Raw genomic sequence first — 19,235 nt, forward strand, 5'->3', positions numbered from 1 at the left:
TAGAACGGTCGAATGCAGTATTAGGACAAGGGTGGCTTGTTCGTGCAAAATAGCAGGCTTTTCCTGTAATTATGCATATAGAGCGTGGCAAGTAAACAAAGGCAAAAGGCGAGACAAATCTGTATCCAAGCCAAATGAAATTCAGTGCTACATCTTAGCCCCCTTTGTAGCACGTAGCTCTGAGATATACAGAACATGATTGCTGAGAGCCAGAATTTCGCCGTTCTCCGCCAAGATCTGAAGGTTAACATCGTAGCGGCCATTGGACACCATGTGCGAATTCGACCGGATCATCACCCACTGTGTGGACGGGTCGGGCCGTTGCTTGAACTCCACGGAAATGCAGAGCGTGGATAGTGCGTAGTGGTTGTAGAAGCCTGGTTGGTGGGTTGCGGCAGGCTGAAGCGGCTGTTTGAGTCAATTGGTCAGCTTTCAGAACGGGGTGGTAGATTCCGTGTGGGCTTACCATATCAGATAGCAAGGCTAGATGTAGACAGTCGGAGATCTTCGACCCGTCCCGGAAGGATATCCAGACCTCGCGGTTATGTCCTCCCAGTCGATGACCCCAGAGCCCGTTTGCCGACCTCGGCGCTAACCAGTGCAGTTTCCGTGTGACGGGAGTCGAATCAACTACTGGGTCATCGATTGTGACGCACTCAGTCTCACGCGGAGGAACAGGGATCCTCAAAGCAGGGTCGCTTGCCTGTGACAGACCTCTTTCCTTGGATAAATCACCGTATGTGAAGATTCCGACCGTAGCCGGAAGTTCCGGCTTCTTCCACAGCGCAGCAGAAGAGCGTACCAGTTCCACATTGACCACACACTGCCGTTTGGAAACACGCAAGAATTTGCAGGTGATCGAGACCGGACCAGGAGGAACCATGCTGAGAAACTGCACAAATGCATGCACAGGGTCGGGAAACCGTCCATCGCCGAGCTCCGTAACGATAAACTTTTTCGCGACGGACAGCATCAACGCGTGCAGGAAACCTCCTAGTACGGAGCTGCTCTAGTCAGCTTCTGGGCTGCTGAGATCGTTCATCACGGCACAAGTCCGCTAAACGTACTGCTGGGTAGTCCATTCCTGGGATATACTGGCCAGGAACCGTTGGGGGGTTTCTTCATCCTGAGAGACGGCAGACACCGCTTCCAGAAATGGGGAGGAAGAAGGACTTGATTCCATCGTACAAGCAACACAACGACCGCCGAGAAGCGGGGGAGATCCAGTGACTAGGGGTGTCTCCAGGTATGTATGGCAGGAGCACTCTGAGACTCAGAGTAAATCGAGTATTGGTGCAGTGATCACCCCCTCCAAACTCCAGCTTTTGAAGACCAGAACTGCAAGGCAAGTTTGAGCGTCCGCCTTTTCTCAGTCTACCAATATTAGTTCGAGGAATTGTTGCGCTGGAAATAACCGACATAGGTGTATAGACAGGGGTCTATTGAACACCGATTCATCAAGGAAGATGGATTGGCTAATCAAAGAGACTCTGCTAGCGCCAAGGACATCAAGTTTGATGCCTAGACAAAATAGCATCGAACCCCTCGATGACCTTAAGGTAGAAGTTGTGTCCTGTGGACGAACCAGATCTGCGCACAGAAAGGGGATTGCATCGAACGGATCGCAGCCGAGGTAGTATTTTAGCCGTACTCCGTGACGGCTCCGTATCGATTGACAATCGCTGGGCCTAGACAGAGTCCTAAGGATGTATTCAGGGGCATGAAAGTTTGCGAACGAAATAGATACAAATCCTCAGGCGATCAAGTTGAGGAATTGTACGTATCTATGCCAAAGACATTCCGATCCGGAGTGGATAGAGATCTGATAACCATGAATGATGACAATGACGATATCAATGAGATAATGATGGGTCTTGCTACTGTTACTGTTAGTCAACGGATCCAAAATTCGGTGACTGATTCTCGGTCTGAATCAATCAATCAATCAATCAGTCAGTCAGTCAGTCACCTCAAGGCGCATGGCTGTCGTACGATCGGATGCCCAATTCCAAGGCCGAGAGTTCTCCCCAATGGATCATAAGATCATCCCGCAGCTTTGCTTTTATGCACGGAGTTGCCTTGTCCTGAAACCTTGCTCATCTTTCGACTTTTGCCCAACGATTAATTGATAGAACTTAGAGGACATTCATTGCATTTATTCTCTTCTAATTGTCGGCGTGTACTCACTCAACGGGCATCACGTGTTTCTGGGACGCGAAGACGCGGTGCCACGCGGAAATCCCGACAACAAGTATTTCCAATAATATGGGTGTCGATAACTATTATTATTAGATGCTTGGCCGGAAAATTTGCAGGAGGCAAATACTACCGAGCACTACTAGTCTAGGTAGTGGCCCGTACTCTAAACGAGATACATGAGGTTACGGAGGATTCTACGGAGTACCTGCGAGAATTTTCCCAGTTTGCGGTGACCCCGATCGCTCGGCTCTTCCGCCCGGACTCCGTATATCCTCGCCTCTCGCCTTTATTATCCTCTTGATTCCTCCTTTTCTCCTTTTTTTTTTCCCTTTTTCCCTCTTGTACTTTGATCGGGCAGCTGGGCTGGAGTCAACAGGAAGAAGTGTGGGTGAGGAAGGCTACATCACAGACAAAATGATGCTCAGCCCTGCCCCCCAGCATCGGTCGGGCCTCACACCGCAATCCCCGTTCCACCACGATCTGCACAATCACCACCACCAGCACCACCACAACCCCTCAGCCTCGACCTCCAAACCGCCCTCCATGGTCGTTCCCTCGACACAAATACAGGAACCTGCTCAATTACCCACTCCCAATCAGTCGGGGCCGACTACAATGCCGACTGACGAAGATGGCAACGATGGCTTGCCACAGGACTTTTCCGGTCGGGGGAAGCGCCTGACACTCGAAGAGCAAAAGTCTCTCTTCCGCCTTTGCGAGCAGTACATGAACCGCTACGACGCACACGAGTACCCCAAGAGCTTCTGGATGAAAATATCCGAGTTGCTCCTCAAATCCACCGGTCGGAAGTACTCCTGGCAGTCCTGTCGGCGACGGATGCAGCAGTACGTTGAGAAACGAAAGACCTATTGGGCAGCATTCGACGCCGATAAAACCCTTCCCGATCTGGGCGACATGGACGAAGACCTGGCCTCCGACATCGACGACTGGATGGGACGGTGCGAGCTACGGCTCCAGAACGAGGAGAAAGAGCGCAGGGACAAGGCGCAGAAGACCGAGCTGGAGCAGGCGGAACTCGCGCGCGCCCTCAAGCTGCAACGGACGTTCGAATGGGCGAAGAATCTGCCTCCACCGGAGGAAATGGAGCGCCAGCCGACCCACTGGGGAATGCCTCCGCATCGATTCGTCACAATGAACGGCCGATTGCTTCAGGGTCTGGATCTCGCGTTCCATCTGTCCAAGGTCCGGCCAGATGAGAGCCGACAGTTGGCGCTCGACGCTGTCCTGCTCCACGGCCAGTTCGGCTACCCATCAGCAGCAGCACACGACCAGAAACCGAAACCGGATCCCTCGGGCCCTTGCCTTGGGATATTTAACCCCGGCAACAGGAAGCGACCGTTTGATGCCATCGACGGCGCTGCCTCGGAGCGACCCGCGCGCCAGCCCCGTATGGATCTTGACCCGCATACCCAGTCCCAGTCCCAGCCCCAGCCCCCGACCCAGGCTCAGCCTGCTTCCGGCGATAAACCCTCCGAGAAGAGAGAAACTCCCGCTGCGATGCTGGCGAGGAAGAACGTGGACCGCATTGTCAACCACCTCTGGCTGCAGTTTGCCAAGGGCATCGCGCCGTACTACGAGGAGCATAGGGACCAGCCACAGACAAACAAGCAGTTCGGACTGGTTCTGTACGATCTCTACCGGGATCTGGGCCGGGCTTTCACGAAGGCTGTCAACCGACTCGTGGATTTGGAATGGGATTCCGAGTGTGAATCCGCATCGCAGTATTGAGTTTTTCTTTCTTTTCTTCTCAGGCTCCATTTGGTTTGTGGGACATGTTTATGTTGATGTGTTCTGACTTTTTTCTTTCCTCCCTGCACACCTTTTTTTTTGGTTTGTTGTTCTCTCTCAGTGCTTCATCTATTTGAATCTTCTCATGCGCACCAGATTGGCTAGAGATACCCATTGCATGACTGTCCTGTTCAGCGTCTCTCATGATGATCCATGTCTATTCTGTTTCACATCGTTTCATTCTTGCATTACATCATACCAATAGACAGGCGGAGTTTTTGCAATCGATGACTACGTATCTATCTACCATTTTTTCTAGGCTTCAGGATGAGCCGGGGGTAACGCTCTTCGTCTCAATCTCATTTTTACACTAAACAACGTATTTGTTTGCACCTTAAGAACTACACGGGGCGCAGGCGCTGCAATCTTGCCACTACATATGAACCACTACAGATCGGACATGAAGACCTTCGACAGGCAAAAGGCGAGTATATGGACCACTGCAAAGTCATAGATATCTGCCTCCGCGGCCTTTGTCTTAACGTTTCCGTTCTCCACCGTCTCGGCCTTGATTCCAACATCCCTGACGTGTAAGCCCTCGCGAACCTCTCCGATTAGGTGGCCCAGCTTCTAGTGGCCGGGCTTGGTATGCCATGGCTCTGGTCCGTTCTTGCTAGAAATCCCCTCCACTTCTTCGAGGGTCTTGCCACAGGTCTCCGGGTAGCTTCAGGATATGGTTAGTGATGGTGCCGTGCTGGAATGGTCTCCAAAGACCAGACTTCCGCTGCGTAGGCCCTGGCAACGGGTGCCAGGCTCAGGTCATAGATAATGATCAGGAGGTATGAGAATTAATCACGGTGTGGGTGATGGATTCTGTTACCTGGAGTAGAACATTCAAATTGCCGTCTACGCCTCCTTCGACATATGTTCCCGAAGTTAAGCCTTTGCAGGCGAAGAAGTGGCAGGCAGCCATTCCTAGTGGTCTCCAGATGGGCAGCCTACGATGACCGAGATGAAGAGAGGGAATACCAAAACACACACACACACACAGAGAGAGAGAGAGAGAGAGAGAGAGAGAGAGAGAGAGAGAGAGAGAGCTCAAACACGGCCAGCCATCAGCTTCTCAAAACAGGACACACCAGACTGGATAGTAGTATCAACTAATCACCACAGACAGGCAAACGAGTAGAATCTCTGTGACTGATCCAGTCGGAGATGGAACCAGCTATGATGGAGCCGAAAACCGGCCCTGCGAGAGGAGCAGAGTTCAAAGCACCTTGGCGAACTCCAAGGAGATGTCAAAGAATTCGACATACCGCTTGGTTCACATCCCAGACCATGTCGTTCTCTCGTTGGGAAAGACTGTCCAGGCACACACGAGAGGTAAGCACACTGCACAATTCGCCCACCGGAATTCTCCATCTTTGGAGATATGCTTGACGACACCTCTTGGCTCGAAACGCCTTGGTCTGGTCTTGTCACCTACAATAGCTGTGTGATGAGGATATCTACTGCAACCTTGGCCATCCCTGAAGCATTAGAGTAGTGACTGTAGCGCCAAGCCGCGTAGGTAGCAGACAAATAAGGTCTGGGGTGGCTTGGGGGGCCCCAGCCTATCGTAATCTCACCCTGTTCGACAAGAGCATTCCACTGAACGGCGCATTCCTGTGTGGAGAGCCGAAAGCTACACCTTTTGGGGGCAAATCCGAGGGTAATGGCATTTACCTCGAGGGTTAGCGCTGTTCTGCTGCTGGCCTAATTCCTCAATCATCTTCCTTGGCCAAGGAGCTCTAGCAACCATCCATCAGAGGTATTGCTGGCGTAATATGATTTCGATTGTTGAGAGATAATGTTGGCTTTTAGCGGGTAGAGGTGAAACATGGGCAGGCTGGGCATTCCTAGAGTACAGAAGAACGGTTAATCTGCTCCTTTAGTTCACGGGTCGTCAAGGTGATCAAGCTTACACTCTTCAATGCTCTTCCTCTGAGGAAACAATCATGTCACTGCCAAGGAGTAAGAGATTGCTGATTGGGCCGTCGTTGACTGTTGAACGGGATCCTGACCACAACAAGCGGTCTACGCTAAGCCCAGTCATGTATTCTGCTGTGTTTGTTCTGATGAAAAAACATGTGAGTTTTTATCCCAAGGCAGACAGTAATGAAGAATTTGACATAATGCCATTTACAATCTCAGAAAAGACCTATATAGCATGGAAGATCTTCTCTGGGGTCAGGGGTTCCTACCGCGGAGGCAAGGAGAAGCGAGTAGGTAGTAGAAATATATATTACCATAATTTTTATGCTAACCCGGACAGCAGCGAGGATTTAACTTGTATCTCTGCAACCACTAGACCTTGGACATTTATACAGTATCAATATCGAATCATCATTCAGTAGTGATATCTAATTGTCATCGAGTATCAACTTCGAATCCTCACCTAGTATTGGTATTGATACCCCTTCTAGATCGCATTCTGTATCAAAACGAGACGAGAATTCGATGTTGATACTCGATGACAATTAGATACCCTGCTATTCAAGAATTCAACGCTGTCACTAAATCAAATTTGTATAAAACGAGGGTATTCACAGCTCCTTTAACTCCACCCACTCCTTATACAACACATACACGCGGGTCATATACAGATAGGTCACAGGAATTCTCAATGGCATAGTCTGATCCATTGGTCTACAATTTCCTCCATATCGTGTGCGATTCCCCATTGAGAGGTGAGGCAGCGGAACAGCTTTTGCATGGAGTTCATCTCATACAACAAATTCCGAACCGCACCCATACCTGCTGGTGAGTCCGTTAGACCTTGTTCAACGAAGCGCCGAGTCTCGGATGTACTCGACGGCCTGACACTGTCGCTTCCGAGGTTAAGGTCAGAAATCGAGAGAAGAGCATCCTGCCATACAATTGTCCGCGGAAGGTGGATGGTTGCCACGCCTGCTAGCGAAAAGACCACATAGATCGTTGCCGCTGCAAAGAGAGAGCTCGGCATGTGGATTACATGGGCCCGGCCCCTGGGTAGTTGCTCAATAATATCCTGGATGGCAACAGCGTGCAACAAGGCGCGGCGAGCGTCTTCCGTGTTCACCCACTTTACCATGTCGAATCCGGGCCTCAGTGTCCGAGATCCTCCAGACACTTGTTGGGAAATATTGTAGCGTGAGCAAACGTGCCTACATAGCACAGTTGAATTGATCATGGTGTCGAGACAGATGGTATGCCAGCGTAACAGAACCTCGAGTCGTTCCGGCGCGGACAGGTGGATGCTCATGTTGATAGTTTCATGGACCTGAGCCAAAGCCCTTCGTACGTCAGGACGGCCAGGAGCACCAACGGTTGCGACGTCGCTTTCATCCGAATCTGAGACAAGAGACTGCAGGCCTTCTAAGACTACACGAAGCGCAAAGGGGGAAAATTGATAGTCGAGGGGGCGAAGACTGCCAATTGGAGGAAATAGAGAGCGAAACACCAGCCGAAATGATGGCTGTTCGGTCTTTTGAGAACGCACGTGGGCCAACCATTCGTCAGGGTTACTGGCATCAAATGCAGTCTCACTGCTAGGGAGAACAAGCGGATTGGCGACATGTCGTGTAGAGGCCCCGTCGCCCGACATTTGCGCCACAAGGCCATCTAGGATGTGATATGCGAGCAAAGCACGCTGCTGTATTTCTCTTGCAGCCCATACCCGCCATTGGTGGTCTTTTTCGGCATGAGAAGCACTGGGAAAGGGAAGTTGATTCACAGAGAAGGGTTCGGTGTCAAACATGCCACAGTGCCTTGCCCAGAAAAAGCCAAGCGGACGGAAGACCTGGCTTGTTGTCCGTATCACGCGATTCTAGAAACGATGCCAACATGTTAGGGGTTGATTAGCGAAATCACCTGGCAGAATAATAACCCACTTTTGATAATGCACCATAGATCTGCCCCAGAAGAGCGGTGACGAGCAGCTGGACGCCTTTGCAAGCATCGTAGGGTCCGCGGTGTGTGATTAATGACTGCCACTGGGACGAGTCAGTAATTGGGCTGTGGATGTGGCAAAGTATTGCACACTTACCGAAGTAGCAACAGCAGTATGAGCCAGTCGCCATAAGGCCTCACCCTGTAAACAAGGCTTAGCGCAGTCTAAGAGATAAGAACAGGGCGTCATGTTACCTTTGCGACAGAATCTTTCGGCCCGAGATACAAAGAGCCAAGCGCCATGGCGTTGAGCAGAAGAGGATGCGTGCACTCGCGAAAGACAAAGGTCGCCCGGTGCAAGATCGGAAAGGTGGGAATGAACCTCACAAAAAACATATGCAGACATTCATCGAGAAAGACAGATGTGATTGAGGTCGCCTTGATGGCCGCTGTCACACTCGAGGACTGTAGAACAATTAGGTCTTCTGCGAATACGAGAAAATACTGTCAGGATGCTTACTGAGCTGGTCACCATTTCCGTCACATCCCTAACAGCTTGATGACTACCACCTGAGGGAATCGCGCCTATTGAGGAACTCCGATCGTCGAAGGAGTTGGGAGAACCGAAATTGATGGTGCTGACGTCCTGTACCACGGGAGGAAATGGAAGTGTTCCCAGGGGCATCTGCCAATGCTCCGTCGTATCCGAAGACATGATGCTATGGAACAGATTCTCCGAGTCAGGCCATATCAAGGAGAAGTCGAGATCTGAGGCAGCCTGCTGGAACCCAGGCTGCTGCCCGGACGGAGAGGTGTTCCATGTGTGACTAGGAGCAGGGTTTAACGCCGCATTGTCTGTTACAGCTCTTGTGGAATCCCAAGTATGGGCGTCTGAGGCAGTAGTCTGGGGAGGAAGATGTATAGCAGTGTCCCCTTGGGTCACTTTGATTGTGGGAGTTGAGCTTGTTGCCCTAGTATGTAGCTTTTCATGACGAGTAAGAGCATCTTGGCGGGCGAATGGTCGACGACACTCTTTGCACACGAACGGCTTAGACCCGGTATCTTTTACATCAAACAGTCAGCTGTTCAGGCCTTTAAGTACGCAGAGAAGTGAACAATGTCAATCGAGTAATTGAGTTATGTGTGACCAGGCAAGGCGGAGATGTTATCTTACGGCAACGTTCATGCCTCTATTTACTGACACAATTAGCGGAGTCCCCACAAGGATGTGAGAAGGGAGCGTAACTACCCTCAGATGCTCGGCCTTGGAGAAGGCCTTATGACAAACTCGGCACACTAAGCTCTTCATGCCTGTTGCTGTGGTGGGCACGACTAAGGGTGTGGGTGATAATGATGACCTTTAGTTGATAATGCTGGTGATAAAGTCACATTATCGTGATCAGCCAAAACCGGCGTCTAAATGAATGGATGAAGATGGGGAGTCGGGTTGGGGGGGGGGAGCGAAGAGCGACCTCGGACTTGTGGGGGTGTACATTATACTTGTGGGGACATGTGGCAATAGAGTTCTAATGTGTGTGTATAAGAGCAACTTTGAGGTCACACTCCGTCACGCCTCAGGCAGGAATTCGAGCCCGATAAAATAAGCAGAAGCCTCAAACAATTGCATTCTCGAAGTAAATGTTGCAACAACTCTCCAAGGATCTGGTTGTGATGACCTGCACGGCGACCACATCTACACGATTGTTTCATTAGTCGTCATCTCACATTCTCACAGTTGTCCACTTCACTCATTTTGTGTCTCTTGTGCTATACGAAAGTCCGTAGCATCATCCCGGTTTGTGAACAATCTTAAATTGATGACTTAAGCATCGGCTCAAAGTTCGGCAAGCGACCTTCAGCTTTGGGAGGTCAGGTACAGAGAAGCAGTGCCTAGGGAAAACTCAATCACGCCGAGGATGCCCTGGAGAGCCAAGATTCGCCTCACAAACTCAAACGGGTATCGGCAAATATGCTTGTCAGCTTAGCTGCCTCTTTGGGGCTCAGCAGCAAGCTAGCTAATCGTTTATTTGTAAGCCTCATCTCATGCAGAATATCCTCACGGTCATGATGCAAACTGGACTTGATTAACTGTTCGAGGGCATTCGTTAGTATCTGGATTTGCGAGCTGTGCGACGTGAAATCAGGTCAATCTTCGAACCTGTCGGCTGAAGGACACCACACCATGACTGCTATGGGTCCTCCTAGTTGGGGTCAAATGTCTGAGCACGGTTCGTCCAATGAATGGAGTCGGCCTATCCAGCAAATGGCCGTCTCGACACCGGGACTGTCAATTATCGGCTTTCTTACTCGACCGTCTTGACGATGTGCCATGGGGAGCCCTCCGCAATCCACGTCTTCTACTCCATAAAGGGTGTCCCAACTGGGCCGGTCTCTGGTGAAAAAATGGAATTACCCCGGAGCGCAAATCAGAATGCTAGGCGATAGGTCGCTTTCACTGTTAACACGACTCGTGGAGATTCCCAACATTCTTTCGGCTAGAAATTGTCACTCTATATGGCACTAGCATGGTTTGATATTAGTCATCCTAATGATTCCTCATCCTTCTTCTCCCCTAGTGCCCTCCCTTCTCCTTGTGTCCCAACTGTTTAACAAGACAAAGTCACCGGCAAGGCTATTAAACAACTAAAACAAATCTATTGGTCTCTCTCAGAGTCTTTGCAGCGAAGCAAAGGTTCCTTTTGAGGAATGAATGCATCTATGGAACTCCGGCCGCACCGAGCGGACGGTGATATTTTGGAGACGCCTGTGCCTGCAAAGGCCGATATCAATCTCGTGGAGAGCATAGAGACTGGCATCCCTTCCAAACATGCCGATATAGTGGCCTCCCGTCTCTCCAGGTCTCATAGGGACTTCCTGATGGAGCATCACGGCACACTGGATCTCGACCCTATTCCAAGCATGGATCTTGCAGACCCTTATAATTGGCCCGCATGGAAGGTCTGTAACCTCAACAGTATTATGATAAATGGAGGATGTACCCCCTGGTGGCCTATACTAACCATCGACTATTACACTCTTAGAAAATGGCGAACCTGATCCTGGTGGCTTTTCACGCATGCATGGGAACGTTTGCTGCGAGCGGAATCATTCCAGGCTACAGCATGTATGCTCCCTCATGATACTGCTTAAAGCCGCCCAATGAAGGTCCAGTTGCTGATGAGGCATTTCAACAGCATTGCGGAGGACTTTGGCGTCTCTATCAACAAAGCGAGTTACCTTACCTCTCTTCAGATCGCGATCCTGGGCGGAGCACCATTGTTCTGGAAACCCTTGTCTCAACGCTACGGACGACGCCCCATCTTTTTGCTGTCATTAATGTGCAGCTGTGTCTGTAACATAGGATGTGCCAAAAGCACCAATTATGCATCAGTCGCTGCCTGTCGAGCCTTACAAGCGTTTTTCATTTCCCCGGCTTCCGGTAAGTCTTGTGTAGACGCAGATGAGGAAGGTTCTCGGCTGACTACTGTGACAGCCATCGGAAGTGCTATTGTGATGGAAACAACTTTCAAGAAGGATCGCGCCAAATACATGGGAATCTGGACTCTAATGGTCACAGTTGGCATTCCTTGCGGTCCATTCATCTTCGGCTTCGTGGCGCACCGTGCTGGTTACGTGTGGATTTACTGGGTGCTGGCAATGGTTAGTTGGACGCATCGACCACACAGCTCACCAGCGGCTATTGACCTTCATCACAGATCAATGGCGGTCAGTTCATTCTGTACCTCTTCTTCGGGCCAGAAACCCGCTACATCGGCGGCGACGAAAACCCGAAAGAGCCCGCCTGGAAACGAGAGTACCTTTCTTTGCGACGAATCGATCTAACTCCTTTTATGTGGTATGAGTTTGTCAAGCCTTTGACGATGGTCATGCAACCATGCATTGCCATACCCGCAGCGGCCTATGCCATGGTCTTTTGTCTAAGCAATGTCTTGGCCACAGTTGAGGTACCAACGCTTTTGGAACGCAGGTGGGGGCTCAACCCAGAACAGCTGGGACTACAGTTCCTTGGTCCTATTATTGGATCAGTACTGGGAGAGCAACTTGGTGGCAGGATGTCCGATCTATGGATGAGACAGCGAGAGCGCAAGACTCGTAAGAGGCCTGAGCCGGAATACCGCCTGTGGCTCAGCTATATTGGGTACTTCCTATCCATTGTCGGCCTCATTGTCTTCCTTGTATGTACCCAATTGTCCGGGAACCGCTGGGAGGTTGCTCCTATCATCGGCATCGCCATTGGCGCCGCTGGCAACCAGGTCGTGACCACAGTGCTCATTACGTTCGCTGTCGACTGTTATCCCGAAGAAGCCGGAAGCGTTGGCGTTTTCATCACGTTTGTTCGGCAGATTTGGGGATTTCTCGGGCCGTTCTGGTAAGTTGCCCCTGAAATAGTCTGTTGTGCAAGGGCTGATGTCGATACAGGTTTCCGGCTATGTTCGAGAATGTCGGAGTTGCTGCCAGTGCTGGGGTCGGCTGTGCACTGATTGTAGGAGCCAGTGTCGTCCCAACGATCATCGTTCACTGGCAAGGCAAGAAATGGCGTCCCAGCCAGTGAGCAAGGACTTGCATGAACTTTCCCGACCCCAAAAATGCTTCACTTCGAGAGGAGATAAGTAGGATTTATTAGAGCGGAACAGATGACAAGACGGGTATCTGTTAGGGTCGAACATGGCGAATAGAAAAAAAATGATTAGAGGAGTAATTGGAGACAACAACCATCAAAGAAATTCACCGAAAAGATGCGGAAGACCATGTATCCCATCAAAACAGTTTACATACTCCCACAGGGTCTCAGCTTAGCAGGCACCCTCTCGCCTCTCCCGAGCGACAGGCCGACATCAGACCATCGGGGAAGTCCAGTCAGACCACGTCTAGTCCTCTCTTCACGGCTGCCCGACGCCGGTTCAGCAGGTCGGGATTCTTGTCACTTACTCAAGCTCAACTTTATCTACAGAGTACAAGAAGACAAAGAGCATGTTGAAGCGACAATCATTTCTCGATGTCCGAAAGCGGGCGCAAATTTTCTACGCCATAATCGCGAAGCTTAACCACTTCTTCCACCGAACTATGAGAATAATATTGTTGATACCTCAGGGCTCAGGCACACAACGCCGCAATATGCCTACTACGGAGTATATGGAGTAAACAGCATGTATAATGTTCCCCCCCGGGGTATCCACAAGACGGACAAGCTCAACTCCGCGCGGGATAAACATATATCCACATGGATTGCCCGAGATCATCTGAAAAACAAAAATTGCCGATGTGGGTTATTTCCACTTGAATGGTGACTCAGAGCAGTCTCAGGAAGCTCGGCCCGGTATGCGCAAATGAAATAATCTGACAATGAGAACTTAAACTATTCTATGTCTTCAAGTCGGCGACGATTGGTGTTCTGTTTAATAGTTACCATGCTCGGCTTTTAGCGGTGGGTGTGTGAATGTGGGTAATGAATCGATGGACGCGTGGTGTGTGGAGACAAGTAGCTCGTTAATGGCCTGAGCGCGTGGGGATTCGTAGCAGGCATTTTGCCAAAAGGTCTACATCGCATCGTGATGATACGCATAGTAAATACGCACATGATGCACCAAGCATTTTCCAATTCTCCACAGGACTTTAATTGATGCTGTTGGCCTTTGGCTCAGCTTCTGGGGATTATTTGATGCGGGTAGTATGTACAATCCTTCCGGTCATCGACGATTCTATCGGACACATTCTCCGAATCATTGCTGGTGTTCGATCTTCGTGATCAGTGTTCCGACATGAGGGAGTAGTTCGACAGCGAACTCATCACCCGCCGTCAAGAACTCCTTGGGGTTCTTGGCCGCTCCGACACCGGGAGGAGTACCGGTCAGGATAATGGTACCGGCCGGCAAAGTTGTTCCCTGGGACAGGAAGCTGACGAGTTGAGGGACGCTGAAGATCAAATCACTATTGGAGCACGGGTCAGCGTGAGAACAAGCAAGTGGATTCGTAGATTGATGTTTCCATACGTCAGAGGGCAGTCCTGCATGACCCGGCCGTTCTTCACGCCGCGAATGTGAAGCTTGCTGGCGTCTGGGATAAGAGCCGAGGAGACTAGGACAGGTCCTTGTACCAGGGGCGGTCAGCGCAGCGGTTCCCGGTGATTTGAATGACGGAATAGCTTACCAATGGGGCATGAGGTATCGAAGCCCTTGGAGAAAGACCACTGGCTTTGGTTCATCTGTGATGTCCGGCTGGAAACATCATTGGCGGCGGTGTAACCAAGAACGTAGTCCAGGGCCTCTGCCTCGCTGACATCCTTCGCATCACGGCCAATGACAATGACCATTTCAGATTCGTAATCGCCCGTGTTGTCGACCTGTGTGATCTTGGGGAGAATAGTCGGTGCCGGCCATGGGTCCGCAAGCGCGGTGGACGGCTTCAGAAAGAGTGTCGGTACATTGGGAATAGTCAGCTTCATCTCTGCAGCGTGCGAGACATACTAATGGACAAAGAATTCGCAAATGATCAGCACCCAGTTGCATCCAGGGCAAGAGTTTGCGAGACTCACGTTCAGCCCAATGCATCGAATGGATCCAATCTCGGTCTGCGATAGAGGAGAAAGGATCCGCTCAATTGTCTCCGTCGCGTTGGTCCTCTGGCCTGGGTTGAGAACAGATGTGCCAGTGAATGGCCGTACAGAGACATCCTTGCCCTGGTAGACAGCCAAACCAACATCCACCTGCGGATCTACCGGCTCACCGATCAGGATCTTAGAAGGGTTGGATCTGGGAACAAAGCGCACAAGGCCTATATGGTGTTAGCATGATTACGCTGTCGAAATCTCAAGATGCGTGGATAGGACGTACGCGAAAAGGTGGAGGCAATCTTAGACATAGTCTCGATGGAGGAAAAGAAGCTAGACGGACTTATTGGAATATCAAGAATGATTTCAGAAAGGAGTACGGCTCAGTTTTCCTTATGAAGCCCCATCTCGGGACATTTCTACCCCAGCACCGGTGCGGAAGCATTATCGCTCAGGACTCGGAGTCGTGCCGATAACAGCGCAGGGCGGGGATGTTGGAGGAGGGGCCCCTTCAGCAAAGTGGGAGATGGGATTTCGGGAGCAAAGGAATTGCCGTTAAGAACTCTAAACTTAGCTGCAAAGGTCAAAAGTTCCTTTTTATCGCACTGAATGAGTTCGGATATCGCAATGTATTTGGATCACTTTCAACACTTGAGTCCACCAGGTCCCAGAGATCCCCACGTTAAATTGTGGGGATGCACCACTCCCGAGGGGAAAATGCGGATACAACTGCTGCGGTAGACACAAACATCCGTGGCTATCTCCGAGTATTGAAGATCTCCCTTGGTTTAAAGAGCTGGGAAGTCGCTGCTCGTGAAATGACACCAGCCTCGTTATACTAGATCGAATCTCATTTTGCGTCAACCGTCACAATGGCCACGCCGAAGGGACCTTTCCGTCTTGTTACTGTCAACACTGCTCCCGAAAGAGCCAGGCGTCTCATCGGACGTGTTGTCGATACCCTCAAGGATCGATATACCATCATTCATGTGGACAACTGCGAGAGTGAGAGGGCCTTGTTGCCGATAATAACCAGGGTAGCAGAGTGCTGACTGTATCATCAATGCAGAAATCGAGGAGGTTGCTCCTAAGGTGAAGGCGCATATGCCTGACGTTCTGGTATGCCATTTATCATGCATCTCATTATTCTCATTGCTCCAAATTCTCAAATATAAATCCTTCCTTCACTGCATTTTCCTAATCCTGCGATTGTAGAGCTGACGTGTGTCCGGCTATAGTTCAGCGCCTCCATGTGGACTGCCGAGGAAGCCCGCCAGATCCACGAGATCGCCAGAGAAATCAAGCCTGATATCAGGCTACATGCCATTCCCACCGGTCTCCAAGTCGAACGGGGCCCCGATGCCATTGTCGAGTATCTGTGCGAGAAGGTGCCACCACTTCTGGATGCCTAAGCCACGGATTCCGGGCTCCTTTTTCGACAGTCGACCATTTGAAACCAGCGCCATCGACCATGATTATGTCTGTTCTTGTATATATTTTCTGTAAACAAACTACAGCGAGATGAGTGAGCGCTAGACTTTGTATCTCTTGCAGTACTTAGCATTCAAAAGCTACGGTACCTGGACGACAGTTTTGTTCTATAAAGCCTGGGGGCCCATTGTTTCCTGTGGCTCGTGTAGTATAATCAATACAACTTATAGTGGACTTCATTATAATAGTAGGTACAGAGGTATGCTAATAGCCTATTTTTGCGTCCTTTCCACTAGCTGCCAGACGTCCTCAACGAAACACCGAGAGAAGGGAAAGGCACATAAAGCCAAGCTATGAACAAATTGTCGAAACGGGAATCAATAATTGACAAGACAATAGAGATGCTGCAGCATTAAAAAGCCAGAGAGTGCACAGGTTCCTTTGAAATGGCATCTGTATTGCTATGATCTGATGCAAGATGATATGGAGTAACTAGCAATTCATTCTGAAAGGAAAATCCTCCTGCCCGATTCCAATAGGTCTCGTCTGGTCAACACCACATCACAATCACCAGGCCGGTTGGGGGCGGCTGATAAGACGACTGTATTGGAAAGAAAGGGCTAGGAGACCTTGATACGTTGGCGTATCACAAAAGTCCATCTTGACCTCCTCGTCCTCTCTCCCGGCTTCAAAGTGTCGGGATAGCGCTACGCGAGCGGGTATTGGGCCTCCGGGGGAAGGGGGGGATATTTTTCACTCAGTAACCCGAGTCTCAACCTTGATCATTCGTTGACTGGGTCTGACCCAGACAAGAATGACCAGCATAATATGCTAGTCTTTAGCCGCTCGTTGTTTCGTAAGGGTGATAAGCTCTTGTTTAGTACATAGTCACATATAGCTAAGTTCATTCCATGTGCTGGCGAATTCCAACAGGAGTCTCTGCAAGGCGATTCTCCATCGTTCAGCATCATGCCAACAAGGGTGAAAATTTCTCCCTGCAGCGTCTCCTGGTATCTCAAAGATTGATAGACAGGCACATGAAGCGAAGCGGAGTAACGGTCGTAGTATTTTTATATGGTCTGATTGACAAACAAGTTCTTTTCATGCTCCTTTGCGTCATCATTATCAAGCTCTTCATGGTTCTCGGGTAGCGTTGCGGCTTTGAGACCTTCGGGCTTCGGTCCCTTGTAGTCCAGGAGAGAGCAGGGTGCGTGACCTGGTCAAAGGGGTGCAACATTGGCATTCTGCCAGACAATCAGCCCATAATGTCCGTAGTGCCTCTCAGGGCCCACGAAGATGTTGTTGAGATCTAAGTCCTTGTGCCACAGAACAGCCGCTTGACAGTCGTCAGGCGGCAGGATTTGACCGAGAGCCTTTACAACGTCGTGACACGCCGAAAGCTTGAGAGCACAATCAGGTTGATACCCCACAGGACAAACAATTCCTTCAGTTGGAGGGGCCGCCTTGCGTCCTGAATGGCCTCCATCTCCCGACGCTGGCATGTATTCTTGTGCAGTGCTCCCTGAGTTAAATCAATTACTCAACTCAGAGTACGCAGTAGGAGAAAAAATGCAGAAATTACGAGGGCTGCTGTCCAAACAGAGCTCTCCTCTTCCATCATCAAAAGATCAACGGTCAGGTGTAGGTGAGGACCCAGCGTTGACAAGTAGCATGCGAGTCCAGAGCCATGCGCTTAATCCTACTCGGGATATTGTCAAGATAGTACAGAGAACCAATGACTCAAGGGAGGTCATCGAACTGAACAATGGCCTGGATAAGATTTATATCCCTCTATTGGACATTGCTCAATTGTGGCTAGATGCGTGCAAGAGAAGAGCCAAGCACGTTCTCCACACTGAAGTGCTCTGCCCGCTAATCAAAATCTTCACAATTATCTCGGAAACACATAGCACGAAGTACATAGCGCATCACCATCTTCGTTCTGTTGCCTTTTCTGGAATGATCCGAAGTTATAGGCTTAGTCATCGATTTTCTTGGACTCCGCGGTCTACGAAGACTGGGCCCCGTCTTCATCTATACAAATCTTCCATATTCATGAACATTCCGCAATGTCGTTCGCAAGGGTACAAACGAGGGTTGCGTCCAGCATCCGAGCGTTCTCAACATCTCGTGTGCTTGGGTCAGAGCTCTCGTATCAGGTTTTCGGCCCAGAAAAGGAACAAGCCACCCGAAATCCTATTGTCTTCTTGCATGGTCTCTTCGGCTCGAAACAGAACAACAGAAGTATTAGCAAGTAAGTCAAAGGCCCTGACGACCAGACTCTTACAGATTCCATAGTCAACTGACTGACTGACCTCCCAGAGTTCTTGCACGTGACCTCAAACGGCAGGTCTTCACTCTGGTCAGTCTCTCAGTGCATCTTAACTGTGGACGACGAAATCGCTCATGGACTTCAGGATTTGCGGAATCATGGCCACTCTTTCCATCACCACGAACATAACTATTCCGTCATGGCCAAAGACGTGGAGAAATTCATCCATCAGCACGATCTGGCCAAGTGTGTCCTGATTGGCCATTCCATGTATGTTTCCATTTTCTAGGGCTAACAGAAAGGCCGGACCGTACTTAACCCTTCCTGCAAACAGGGGAGCAAAAACTGCAATGACAGTTGCTTTGCAATCGTCAGATCTAGTTTCGGCTCTCATACCTGTCGACAATGCTCCTGTCAATGCTCCGTTGAAGAGTGACTTCGGAAAGTATGTGCGAGGCATGCAAGAGGTCGAGGCGCAAGGAGTCACCAAGCAGTCGGATGCCGACAAGATCCTTAAAGAATATGAGGAGGTAAGTTTCTCCCTCTTGTGCTCAGACTGGGTCTTGGGTCAAAGCAGTAAAAGCAGTAAAACTCACACCAATTGCACAGTCCCTCCCCATCCGTCAATTTCTCTTGACCAACCTAGTTCGCGCGGAAGATGGTCAGAAGATGAAATTCCGTATCCCTTTATCGGTGCTGGGACCGGCTATTCCTGCTATGGCTGACTTCCCCTTCCTCGAACCGGGCTCCGTCACTTATGATGGGCCGACGCTCTTCGTCAGAGGCACGAAGAGCAAGTATGTCAGCGATGACACGGTTCCTGTGATCAAGAAGTTATTCCCCAATGCTGAGATAGCGGATGTTGAGGCAGGTCATTGGCTGATCTCGGAGAACCCCGAGGCTTTCAGGCAAGGTATGTATAAAATTAACCTTATTGGCCTATCAAGTTTGTTGACTAAGGATATTCCAGCTGTTGTGAAGTTCTTGCAAGATCTGCCGTAGAGTATCTAGTCTGCATATCGAGGTAGAAGGACGGCGTCTGTGTGCATACGTATACGTTTGTCCATTCTGTATCACTTTCAGAGTGATCAATGAAGATCTATTCAT

The 19,235-nt window shown here is 50.1% G+C and overlaps 7 protein-coding genes across 7 annotated transcripts; 4 read left to right on the top strand and 3 right to left on the bottom strand.

The window, feature by feature from the left end:
* Nucleotides 1-147: 147 nt before the first annotated feature.
* On the bottom strand, nt 148-1,928 carry AFUA_1G02330 (thioesterase family protein; the record flags this gene model as incomplete). Its single annotated transcript, XM_744890.3, has 3 exons — nt 1,068-1,928; nt 467-1,004; nt 148-408 (listed from the first exon to the last, which is right to left on the bottom strand). Exons 1-3 carry the CDS (start codon nt 1,181-1,183, stop codon nt 148-150), a joined length of 915 nt encoding a protein of 304 aa, XP_749983.2. The 5' UTR covers nt 1,184-1,928.
* Nucleotides 1,929-2,613: 685 nt separating this feature from the next.
* AFUA_1G02340 (uncharacterized protein) lies at nt 2,614-3,948 on the top strand (the record flags this gene model as incomplete). The annotated part of the gene is made up of 1 exon (XM_744891.1): nt 2,614-3,948. One exon carries the CDS (start codon nt 2,614-2,616, stop codon nt 3,946-3,948), a length of 1,335 nt encoding a protein of 444 aa, XP_749984.1.
* Nucleotides 3,949-6,398: 2,450 nt separating this feature from the next.
* AFUA_1G02360 (uncharacterized protein) lies at nt 6,399-9,311 on the bottom strand. The gene is made up of 7 exons (XM_077803787.1): nt 9,107-9,311; nt 9,032-9,047; nt 8,378-8,919; nt 8,113-8,322; nt 8,015-8,059; nt 7,860-7,961; nt 6,399-7,795 (listed from the first exon to the last, which is right to left on the bottom strand). The coding sequence occupies exons 1-7, from the start codon at nt 9,164-9,166 to the stop codon at nt 6,611-6,613; spliced, it is 2,160 nt and encodes a 719-aa protein (XP_077659960.1). The 5' UTR covers nt 9,167-9,311; the 3' UTR covers nt 6,399-6,610.
* A 756-nt stretch (nt 9,312-10,067) lies between these two features.
* On the top strand, nt 10,068-12,643 carry AFUA_1G02350 (uncharacterized protein). The gene is made up of 5 exons (XM_077803786.1): nt 10,068-10,815; nt 10,899-10,981; nt 11,052-11,517; nt 11,574-12,247; nt 12,298-12,643. The coding sequence occupies exons 1-5, from the start codon at nt 10,564-10,566 to the stop codon at nt 12,428-12,430; spliced, it is 1,608 nt and encodes a 535-aa protein (XP_077659959.1). The 5' UTR covers nt 10,068-10,563; the 3' UTR covers nt 12,431-12,643.
* An 862-nt stretch (nt 12,644-13,505) lies between these two features.
* On the bottom strand, nt 13,506-14,938 carry AFUA_1G02370 (fumarylacetoacetate hydrolase family protein). The gene is made up of 5 exons (XM_077803788.1): nt 14,709-14,938; nt 14,411-14,649; nt 14,026-14,341; nt 13,869-13,965; nt 13,506-13,806 (listed from the first exon to the last, which is right to left on the bottom strand). Exons 1-5 carry the CDS (start codon nt 14,734-14,736, stop codon nt 13,599-13,601), a joined length of 888 nt encoding a protein of 295 aa, XP_077659961.1. The 5' UTR covers nt 14,737-14,938; the 3' UTR covers nt 13,506-13,598.
* A 148-nt stretch (nt 14,939-15,086) lies between these two features.
* On the top strand, nt 15,087-16,015 carry AFUA_1G02380 (uncharacterized protein). The gene is made up of 3 exons (XM_744895.2): nt 15,087-15,430; nt 15,495-15,544; nt 15,664-16,015. The coding sequence occupies exons 1-3, from the start codon at nt 15,298-15,300 to the stop codon at nt 15,835-15,837; spliced, it is 357 nt and encodes a 118-aa protein (XP_749988.1). The 5' UTR covers nt 15,087-15,297; the 3' UTR covers nt 15,838-16,015.
* A 1,158-nt stretch (nt 16,016-17,173) lies between these two features.
* On the top strand, nt 17,174-19,130 carry AFUA_1G02390 (uncharacterized protein; the record flags this gene model as incomplete). The annotated part of the gene is made up of 5 exons (XM_077803789.1): nt 17,174-18,110; nt 18,179-18,398; nt 18,463-18,658; nt 18,738-19,041; nt 19,099-19,130. Exons 1-5 carry the CDS (start codon nt 17,357-17,359, stop codon nt 19,128-19,130), a joined length of 1,506 nt encoding a protein of 501 aa, XP_077659962.1. The 5' UTR covers nt 17,174-17,356.
* Between the last annotated feature and the right edge of the window lie 105 nt (nt 19,131-19,235).

This window comes from Aspergillus fumigatus, chromosome 1 (genome assembly GCF_000002655.1).
Source record: "Aspergillus fumigatus Af293 chromosome 1, whole genome shotgun sequence".
Taxonomy (NCBI): Eukaryota; Fungi; Ascomycota; class Eurotiomycetes; order Eurotiales; family Aspergillaceae; genus Aspergillus; species Aspergillus fumigatus.